This window comes from Caenorhabditis remanei, chromosome IV, assembly GCF_010183535.1.
Source record: "Caenorhabditis remanei strain PX506 chromosome IV, whole genome shotgun sequence".
Lineage (NCBI taxonomy): Eukaryota > Metazoa > Nematoda > Chromadorea > Rhabditida > Rhabditidae > Caenorhabditis > Caenorhabditis remanei.
In genome coordinates, this window is record NC_071331.1 from 16,943,878 (window position 1) to 16,955,137 (window position 11,260).

The 11,260-nt window shown below is 42.7% G+C and overlaps 2 protein-coding genes across 2 annotated transcripts; one reads left to right on the plus strand and one right to left on the minus strand.

Annotated features, from left to right (window-relative positions):
- Positions 1-106: 106 nt before the first annotated feature.
- GCK72_014724 (uncharacterized protein) lies at positions 107-5,182 on the plus strand (the record flags this gene model as incomplete). The annotated part of the gene is made up of 4 exons (XM_053730426.1): positions 107-293; positions 413-626; positions 685-4,539; positions 4,762-5,182. 4 exons carry the CDS (start codon positions 107-109, stop codon positions 5,180-5,182), a joined length of 4,677 nt encoding a protein of 1,558 aa, XP_053585198.1.
- GCK72_014725 (uncharacterized protein) lies at positions 117-5,319 on the minus strand (the record flags this gene model as incomplete). The annotated part of the gene is made up of 5 exons (XM_053730427.1): positions 117-299; positions 349-612; positions 659-4,609; positions 4,712-5,171; positions 5,231-5,319. The coding sequence occupies 5 exons, from the start codon at positions 5,317-5,319 to the stop codon at positions 117-119; spliced, it is 4,947 nt and encodes a 1,648-aa protein (XP_053585199.1).
- Positions 5,320-11,260: the final 5,941 nt, after the last annotated feature.

Here is an 11,260-nt window from a genome sequence, read left to right on the forward strand (position 1 = left end):
GGAAGAAAAAGCAAAGACTCTACTTGAGATTGTTTATAAAAAACTTTTAAACAATTCAATTGTGAAAGGCACTACAATTTGTGAAAAGAGAGAGAGAGTGAGGCAGATGAGGTTGTTCAATAGTCGAACTTCTCGCACTTTTGGTCGACTGGGACACGGACGGTGCGCTCCTCCATTTGTGGTTGCTCACGGAGGTTCTGGAGCTTGTCCTCGGACCATTGGCGGAGTGGCTCACGACGGATCTCACGCATTTGGCGGCGAGCCCAGGAGTTGGAGGATGGAAGACAGTAGACGTCAGTCTAAAAGAATTGATTGTAAAATGAGAGAGCTAATGGTGACAGGGGTTACCTTTTGCTTCTTGGACTCTTGGCTCTTTCCGTTTTCGCAGCGGAGGACTGACTTCTTGGTGAAGCAGATCTCGTGTTGGCGTTCGACGGCAACGATTTGCTCAGTTGGCTCATCGTCTTGCTCACGGCGGGATTCTTCGTAGTTCATCTCTTGTTCTTGGTCCTCTTGATCTCTCTCGATACGGCGGAAGTTCTCCTCTTTCTCGAAGACGTTGCGCTCGAAGTTGCACTTGGAGTCCTTGTACAAGTAGCTCTTGGCGAACTTCTGAAAGAGAGAAAGTTAGAAAATATTCTGAATAAGAATATCTTACTGGAATGGTGTTCTCTTGGTTCTCAGCATCGTAGAACTCGGTTTCCTTCTCGTTATCGTAGTGTCCGCAGAGTCCGCATTGTTGGTTTCTGTAGAGAGCAGAGAGGTGGATACGAGCGTTGACTCCATCGAATTGAACGGTGACGTCATCAGAATCGAACTTGACGGTGTTCTTGTTGAGCCAGATGAGGTTGAATTGCTTCTTCTCCATCTCAGCTTCTGGTTGGTATTCGAAGTCTTCTCCGTTGACACGGCAGACGAGTCCTTCCTCAGTCTTGTACATCTCAACCTCGTGTTCTCCGTAGACAACCTTGACGTTCTTCCATTCCTTCTTCTCGGAGATCTTCTTCATGAGGACAACGAAGCGTGGCTCGTTCTTCTCAGATCCGCAATCCTTGGCGAGAACGGAGTAGCATGGAGTGAATTGGTTACGGTAGGCCACCTCGTCGAAGGTTTGGATCTTGGTGCTCTTGACGACGCAGTTGGCTTGCTTGGTGGCGTGACGGGCGATCTTCTCCATGACTGGTTTCTGCTCGTAACGGGAGTTTCTTGGTTGATAGTGGATTTGGGCGGTTGGGAGTTGGAATGGAAGCTCAACGCGCTCGAGGACGGTGGTCTCAACTGGGGTTTCGATGGTCATGTTGACGGTTTGACGTTGACGTGGCTCGACGTTGAAGGTGGCACGGATGACGTTCTTGCGGCTAGATTCTTCACGGGACTCGATTCTGGAGGTCCATGGGTATTGGGTGCGAAGGTAGGCTTGGACCAAGTTCCAGTATCTGGCAAAGTATTGAGCGGATTTTGGCTCGAGCTCGTACTCGACGACAGTTTGGTATTGGTCAAGTCTGGAGGCCTCGACGAGGGTCTCGTGTTCTGGGGCTTGCTCGATTTGCTTGACGAACTTCTTTTGCTCTTGGGATTGTTGTCCGTTGATGTTGATTTGGATGGTGTTCTCTCCGTAGTTCATCTCTCCCAAAACAACGAGTTGACGGTACTTTTGCTCCTTGAGCTCCTCAACGGTCTTTGGGGTTTGTGGGTAGACGTATTGGATAGTGGCGAGGATATCTTCTCCACGGACTTGGGTCTTGCAGTAGTGGAAGTCGTTGTTGCAGACAGCTTCAGCTTCCATCTTGAGGACGGATGGCTTGACTTCGAGCTTGGCGACGTGTTGGTAGACCTTCTCGTTTTGGAGCCACTCGAACTTCTTGGTGATCTGTTCTTGGTGCTCTTGCTCGTCGTATTCTGGCTCAGACTCGAGATACTTTCTTCCGGTGTGCTTCTTGTACTCCTTCTCGTAGCTCTTCTCAATCTTGTAGTTGTTGTACATGTCGAGCTCAAGGATGGCCTCGTAGGTCTCAACAGTTGGTTTGTAGTAGACCTCAACGTTGTTGTCAACAATCCATTGTGGAATTCTTCCGTTGGTTGGGCGGTTGAGGGTTCCTTGGACACGGATTTGCTTGTACTCGCGGTCGAGGGATTGGCTGAGTTGTTGGTGGGCTGGGAGCATGTAGGTCATCTCAACTGGCTCTGGGTATTGGCGAGCATCTGGGGTGACGGTGCGGGTGAAGGTGACTGGACGAGATTGGATCATGGCGATTCTCTTCTCCTCGGATGGGGCGTTGTAAAGGGCGCGGATGACGACCTTGTCTTCCCAGTTCATTCTGAGTTCAGTGTCGACTGGAGTGTTGAAGACGGCTTGGTGAAGGAACTTGGTTCCAACTTCAGCGATTGGGCAGACGACGGTGAGGGAGAGAACGTGAGTGGAGGCAACACGTGGCTCAGCTTGGAAGCGGAGGCGGAGTCCATCGAAGCTCTTTCCGTTCTTTGGCTCAAGTTCGAAGGTGATCTTTCCACGGATGGAAGAGATGGTTGGCATCTTGGAGGTGAATTGAACTGGAAGTCCCATTGGGGATGGAATTCTGCGGACGGTCTCGTAGAGGAAAGCGGCGTTGGAGGCAGAGAAGTGAACTCCTTGGGCAAGGTATTTCTCGATATCTCCGATCTCGAGTCTTCCTCCTTGGATCATGGAACGGACAACCTCTGGGATCGACTCGGCGTCAATTGGGAGGAAGGCGTAGTCCATATCACGGTGTCTGATGTAGAGAAGGGCATGTGGGTCTTGTTCAGATGGTTGACGGCGGGTGATGCGGAGTTTCTCGAGGAGGTTGCTCAAGAACTCGGTTGGCTTGAAGGATCCGGAGGCTCTCTTTCCGCGGACGACAACTTGTTCAAGTCCGTTCTCTTGAACGTTGGAGAGGAGTTTCTTGATGATCTTTTCCATGTTCTGTTGGGTGAATCCAACTTGAGCGAAGTATTGGTTCCATTCTCCGGAGAGGACTCCTTCGAGGGAAGCCATCATCTCGGTTGGGAGGACAGATTCAGAAGTGAAGAGGGAGGCGAAGTTGGTCTCAACCCCGGATTGGTGGCGTCTGGAGTAGGTGGACCACTTTCCGTAGACAGACTCGAAACGGTCAATCTCTTGGGAAGAGAATGGAATGTTGTTGAGGAGGGATTGAACACGGGAAGAGAAAGTCTGCTCACATGGGGACTCGTTGTTGGCATAAGAGCGGAGAAGGGAGAGAGTGAAGGCACGAACTTGTTGGTTGCGTTCTTGTCTGAGTTGGTTTCCGATTTGAGAGAGAACTGGCCACTCTGGTTGAGTGTAGATCAATTGGTGGAGAGCAGACATACGGAGGTGTTGTGGTTGTTGACGGTTGAGGTAGATTGGGAGAAGAACACGTTGGATCTTGACTGGCATCTGGTGGCGGAGACGTCTGAAGGACTCAATAGCTTGAGCACGGATGGTTGTCTCGTATTGCTCGTTGAGGATGATCTTTTCGAGTGGGTAGACGGCGAGGTCGAGTCCAGCATTGGCGAGGGTCTTCAAAGCGAGAATCTTCTCGTAGCGGGAGGAAGCGGATTCGAATTGTTGGACAAGCTTGTCAACGATTCTTTGCTTTTGGTCACGTGGGCACATCTTGACTCCGTTCTTTTGGACGAAGACTCTTGGGGTTTGTCCGCAGACTCCGTTGACGATGGCTCCGTAGGTAAGCCAGCAGGATTGACGAAGAGCTGGGAAGCTGGAGGCAACATCGGATTCGCAGAGACGAGCGATATCCTCAGCGATGGCGAGGGATGGGTAGCGCATGTCAACGAGGGTCTTGATGGAGACGGAGGCCTTGAGTGGGGTCATGTTCTTGAGGGATTGAGCCTTGTCAACGAATTGTTGGATGGTGACGCGGGTTCCGGCGAGAGCAAGGGTGTTGAAGTAGATGGAGCGGAGTTGCTCGGCGATCTTCTCGTCCTTGTGCTCAGCAACATGGCGGTAGATTTGTTCGAGTTGTTCCTCGTTGCATTGACGGAGAACCTTGACGATTCTGGAGACGGTGTGGGCGGCTTCGAGTTCAGCCTCTCCTTGTTCGATTTGCTTGGCCATCAAAGAGAACATCTTTTGGACCATCTCGACCTTGTTTTCAGTCCATTGTGGCATCTGTCTGAGGTACTTCTCCTCTCCGGTTTGAGCCCATTGTTGCTCAGCCCACTCCCAGTCTTGGTTGTAGATAAGCTCAGAGGTCTTCTCGTTGCGGACTTGCTTGATCTCGGACTTCTTCTCTCCAGCATAGATAAGTTCCATGGTGTTGAGGGTGAAGGCAGAGACGAGTTGGTGCTTCTCGGAGATTGGGGCGAAGAGATGTTGGGAACGGAGCTCAACAGAGTTGATGAGGAAGTGGGATGGAGTTCCGGTAATGTTGTAGTTCATGACGGTGGAGCTCATCTTGTCTTGGTCAAGAGTTTGTTGGCAATCCTTGCAGACTGGGGTTTGGACGTGGTGGATGTATGGACGGCGGGAGCATTTGTCGAAGTTGATCGACTTGGCCCAACGTTGTTCCTCCTTCTTTTGTTGGCTCTCTTCGATGGTGTAGAGAACCTCGCATTCTCCCTCAAGGGTACGCTGAAAAAATAACCATAAGTATTGGTTTATATGACCCTCCTAAGGGTTGAATTCCGAATTTCAAAACTAGAAGTTGTTCTGGAAAGCTAGAAGAATACATACCTCAACATTGGTGAAAGCATCGAGTTGTTCCTGGTTGTCATTCTTCTCAGCTCCGTCGTGCTTCTCCTTCTTGAGGATGTTGACTTGGAGCATGTTGATGACGGCTCTCTTGATGTTCTCAGACCATGGTTGATCATCCTCAGCGAAGCGAATCTCTCTGACGAGTCCGTTCTCGTATTGGAATTCAACTGGCATGCTCAAGAGTTGTTCGTGCTCACGGTCCATACGGTCGACCTCCTCGAAACGCTCGAATGGGAGCATCTTTTGGGAATTGGTCTCTTGTTGGGAAGTGGCGAAACGGGTCTTCTGGAGTTGCATGCGGACGGTGTTTCCATCGGTCCATTGAAGGTTGACTTGAGTTTGGAGACGAGAGATTCCTTGTGGGGTGGATGGGATTGGGAGACCAGCAGAGAGTTGTCCGTTGAAGAGATAGCGGTACTCGCGTCCAGCGCGGAACGATCTAGAAATTGAAGACGTTAGGGGGCTCAGAATATGGTGAAAAAGAAGAAAGTAACTTACGATTCTTGGATGTTTCTCTCGATCGAACGATCATAGTGGGACGAGGCGAGAACCGCTCCCAGGAGAGCAAGCGCTATGAAGAACTTCATAGTGGAAGAATCGGTGGGTGAGACCGAGTGAAGAATACGTCAACCAAGTGCTCTTTTATACGTGTTCTCGCACTTCGGCAAGATGTCCATCGCAGCATGTTGCAATTCTGGAAGTGATGAGAGAGTGCACGGATCGGTGAGACGCAGAGTGCTTATCAGTCATCACAGAGAAAGGCAGGTGTCAATTTTTGAGTGCGGGAGAGGTGTCAATGAGATGTACCATTTTCATCATTGGGATTGGCGGGTTGCTCCGAAAAAACTGAAGATGGCGCTGGTCAAAGTATGAGGCGAGAAATGGTTAGATTTTTTGACATTTCTGTTACATTTTCTACTTTGAAGTTAGTTGTCTTATTTCTACATTTCTTGAGAAAAAGTATGACTGAAAAAGACAGAATTTAAAGGAAAGAAACCTGCAATTTTGGATTCTTTTTCATTCTGAAGCGAGTAAATATTCAAACCACTGGATCCGAAACTACAGAAACTGGAATGGTACATCTGAAACTATAGTTTTGTTCTAACTTCACGAGTTCCTGGAGCACATCTTGTCTTTGAGCGAATTATTTGAAAACTTGCCAGTGAGAATTCTTACTTTTCACAAACAATAGTTTCGGCAGTTAAATTAAGTTCCTATAAATCTGTGAGTCGTGCAGAAGCCTTGTTGGTTTATGTGAGAATTCTGAAACCTTGTCTCAATAAATCCATCTACACAAACTGTGCTTGATGTGTGATCATTAGGTAGGATTATTGACTTAACGAGTCAAATTTTGTCAGGAATTTGAATAAGAAACCAATTAGAAAATCATTCATTTTGTCCTTCAGAAGAGTATTGAAGCGTCACAGGTTGCCAACAACTTCGGTTTAACTTTCCAGGAAACATACATGCAAAGACGATGTGCATTACAAAATTGAAGGGTTCTTGTTTGTTCTAAATACAATGGAAAATATGAAGTTACAGGTTCCCAAGTACTTCTTGACACACTCCCAATTTTACCATTTCAACTCGAAATTTTTTTAAAAAAACTTATGTCTTCCAGTTGGTACTGTATTCCTAAGAAAATGTCATCATTACCACTGATATCAAATATCTGAAACTAAATTTTGAATACAGTGTAGTTTATAACTTCTTTACCCCTACTAAACAACCATCTTTTCTCGATGTATTCAAATCAATGAGGAATTCGGAAATGTTCGTGATCATATCCCTTTGTATTCAGGTATTTCATTTGTCACGTCTTTATGGGCTACGGATGAAAGAGGAAGGGGTCACTCAACCAGGAAACAGGTTTCTCTCTGTTTCTCTGGAGTCAATCGAAATGATGAACATCTGGAAGAAATGAAGCAGTTTTGGTGTGAAAAGATCTATATAGATATGGTTTGCAGGGAGAAAATGTTCTGAATGTAATGAAAAATGACTGGAAAAAATAGTGAATGAGATGACACAGTTTGGTTACACTTAAATGTTTGTTTCGATGTGGAAACTTGAAAAAATAAAGATTGACTTGAATGGTTACTTTGGAGATACTCAAGATTCGCAAATTCAAAATTTGTGTTGAATCACATTGTTTTTATTGGGATTACGGTAACTTCCCAGTTGTGTTACCTTTGTCGATTTACATGCAACAAGATCTCGTATTCATTCTTCAAACATAGCAAACATAGTCTGACACATTTACAGAAGAGTCACATTTAGGTAACCGATAACAGAGTGGTGTACTTTCAGCAACTACCAGGTAGCATTCCTAACTAAACTAGACTAAATTATGATGACCTAAATTGATTTTTTCTCCTCATGTTCTTCTGCCTCGCGTGACGTTTTCGTCCCTCCGAGATATTATCCGATCCACTCCTCTTCTACGTAATCACTTTCGATTTTTCTCGTTTCTTTGTTCCCTTGTTTTTCTATTGCTTGAAATGGGAAGAAAAGGAAGAAACTGACTACTATATCTTTTTTGAAATCTCCGAAAACCCTTCTTCCAACTACTCATCATTTGAACTTAACAGGTTTGAACATTTTTCATTTCGAATCCGTTACGATTCATATCATATTTTAAAGATTTTTTTCACGAATACTATGGATGCTTATAAAGTTTTTTCATTCTCTGAAAGTGAATTACACTCGACCAGATCGTTCTGTTTTCAAACTTTTCAGATGCCATTCCAAATCAGATAAAACTATGACGTACATATCTATGACTACAAAAGATACAAAATACGGAGGCACGTTTTCGGGAAGTCTTCTTTTCTTATACGCCGAATCGCTTTATCGTCCAGATTCCCGTGATGATTTCCGTTCGTAGATCAATTTCAATGACCACACACCAATCCGCCAGGCAAACTGTTCCTTTCCTAAACAATGTGCCGGCTCGGCTCTCCCACTCTGTGTGAACATTGAACCTTTGTGTTATTCCCTCTTTTGAGCAAAATAGCAAAACTGCTCAGACAGTACGAGTAACGTCTAACCATTGTTTTTGTCATAGTAGGTAAGGTTTATCGTCACAGCAGCGGGTGGGGGGCGAACTTGTGGGCAACTTTCTCTCGGTCTAGCACACAACCTCGACACCACATGCGTCATTGGAGTAGGCCTCCCCATAGCAGTTACGAAGGGGACGCTCGCAAGACCAGACCGAGGAAAAAAGATGCGTGAGTTTCTTGGGATTGCGAAGAGAGGACTACAAACTATGATAGATTGTGACATTTTTTGCAAAATGGCAGTCAAATTTGCTTAACCTTTATCACTGATATGATTCAAAATGTAACAAAAAGTCGATCAAAAAATGTTTGATCAAACTAATAACTTTTTCATTTGGATTGAAACCTGTCAATTGGCTCATTCACTTCCTCGTTAATTTTCTTGTTAACCCACCTCTTTTCTCTTTTTTTTGTTATCAAAGATTTCAGTGCATAAACAATTATAATTAACTTAATTGATAGCAATTGGTTAAAAACCTATAATCGTCGACCTCTATTTTACTATTTCAAATCTAAAATCTGAAATGTGAAAAACGCGAAAAATGGGAATATTCACAACGTTCTTTGCATGTAAGTTTTCATTCCAAAACCCCCCTTCTAAATGTACTTTTGACCCAAAATGTTCTTTAGAACGGAGTGAGACAAATCAAACGTTTATAGCGTGCTCTCTCTTCATTTTCAGTTGAATTTCGTCTTCTTCTTCCGCTTCTCGTGATAATTTTATCAGTAAAATGGGAAGAAAAAGAACTTGAAATAGATTGTTCTCAATTCTGTATTGATGGTCATGATGATTTTACGAGCAAATTGATTTTTGAACCAAGCACTTTTTTGCTCTTTTCAGAGATGACTTTCCAGTAACTTTCTGACGTAAAATCTGCTATTCTTGTCTGGTTTCATTGGTATTGAAAGAACATTGTCTATGCTGAAATTTGATTGAAATTAGAGGGAGAGGGTGAGCAGAAAACACGAAAAAGACTCCTACATTATAGCATGATCTTTCAGAAAAGAAATGGTGTCGATGTAAATGAAAGATCAATTTGAAATAGACGTAGACTAAGGAAGTTCACATATTCAGAACTATATAAGGTCTTGATATTTTTATATTTTCTCACAGCGTTTTCTTATCTTTGATTTGATCATTTCCTATGCAGAATTTCTCGTTTTTCGATATTATTAATGTGCTGGAAAAAAGTTGTTTCGTTGCTGTCTCTCTAATCTTATTAGAACTCTGAAATTTATCTGAAACTCTTTCTTCTTTTTGTTAATTTTCGGCTCAACTCAATACCACCATCAAAGACTACACTGAGACTATAATCTAGCGTTTTTTGAATTTTCAGAATTGATTAAAACACATTCAAAATGTCGAGTAATACATATCCGATCTGACATGATTTGATTAATTTTCTTTCTTTTTTCTTCTTCGTTTTTATTCAAAAATGTTCCATATAGATCAACTTTTCATGTCTCTCGTATGATAAGTTCATTCCGAGTATTTTACTGATTATGCTCAAGTAAATTGTTTCATCAGGTGATAATTTCTTCTCAATTCTTTTTTCTCCGCACATTTATTCTTTTTTTTGTTTCTGACGTGGTGGAATAGTGTGTGTTTCAATGTTTGAAACATCACAACAGCAGATTTTCAGTCAGAAGTTATTTACGAGGCATTCATGGAGTTGAATAGATTTTCTAAAAGTTTTTGAGCTCTTTGAAATCATTCACTGAGAAAAATAGTGAACGAATATATTCCCCCGTTCTAGGATTTATATTATTTGGTTTTCTGACTCTTTGCAAATTTTCATGATCAGCAAAGTGAAATGTCTGGGTGCTAGTCTGAAGGTGTCCACTACGTCATAAAGGTTTTTTCGATTTTGAACTTAGAAATCTGATTTTTCCAATCATTTCTATATTTTGAGTACGTTGAACAAGGCTTCATTGGACCTCCCCCGAGTTCTCGAGATTTGTTGAGCTTGTTTACACTAATTGGGTGTAACTGTCTAGGGGAATACTCATAAGTCGGTGACATCATGCCACACCCTCAAAGTTCCACTTTGTACTGTATGTTCTCTATGTTTCTAGCTTTTATACCATGTGTGTCATGTGTTGTTTTTAATCTCTGCATCGATACAAATATTCAAGTTTCACCCACTAGTTTTCCGTGTAGTTTCCTCTTTTTTCTTTTGTAATTCAAATTTCGACATGAGTAATAGTAGTAGTAGTATCGGACTGTGAGTGATCTTTACTATTGTAAATTGAAACTGTCTATATTTGTTTTTCGATTCGAGTATTGATGTATCTGTTTTCAAATGCTCATCTTGAATAGACTCTACATTTTCAATTGATCTTTGGAATAACTGTAAAGTTTTCTAAAAGTTCAAGCAGTTCAATTTCATAAGAATATCCCCAAATCGATTGACAACTTTCGTTTCGATTCGTTGTTTCTCTGAACCCAATTAACTTAATCAATGATTGTTTATGTGTATCCCTGCTTCTTTCGAATCCTGAATGATCTTCACCCTCTTTGTAATTCCTCATACTTCTTCTTCTCCTCGTTGTGATTTTTTCTTCTCGATTTTAAAAGACGTCGTTGTCGTATCTAACTGGCCGAAGTCCGATATCTCGTTACGAAATCCGATTGTAGACATCAAAGGACAAGAATAATGAGAGGGGAGAGATTCTCGGAAGAGAGGTGATGGATTGACAAAGAAAAACGCATCAGATGGTGCAGAACTTTTGACCTTTCCTCCTGCAAATTCTGTGACCTAATGATTGAGTTTCAGAAAAATTTTGGAATATGGGCAGAGTTATAATGTTATCAAATAAAATCAGAAGTTATCAAAGAGGTGTAAAGTATACTTCCAGCTAATCAGAATGGACTAGGCGGACTCAAAAAAGAAAGGAATGTAGACTAGAACTAATTTTTGGAACTGATCTTGTAAAATCTTCAGTTTTCCGTAAAACAACCGTTATCCTTAGGAGATCGACCAGTCGGGGAATTCCTATAGACAACGGATACTACAATACGGGAAGAAAAAAGCTGACTATGAGTTGAATGGCTTATGTACCTAACAAAGTACGAGTTATTAAAACACATTTCTCTAATAGTACGGCAACTCCGATTGACTGGGTGCCACTTAAGAAAACAGAGGATTGTAAAATAAATCTGTGTGGAGCCTATTCCTCCGCCCCACATTTTAGAATACCCGTAAGAATATCCCGATCCTTGAGTTTATTTTCAAAGAACAATAGTTGTTTCATTATTTGGAATTGAATCGGAATTCTTTGTCTATCTGATCTTCTATAAAGTTTTTTACCCGAAGGATATTCGGTTTCAACTTCCTCGTCGATTATCGGAATTTCGGATTTTTTAGAAGTTTCGAATTTTCGATGTCTTATTATCAATCCAAGTATAGCTGACTCAATTTCCATTTCATTTACTGTTCCATTTGTCGAACAAACTGACACTCTGACAGGT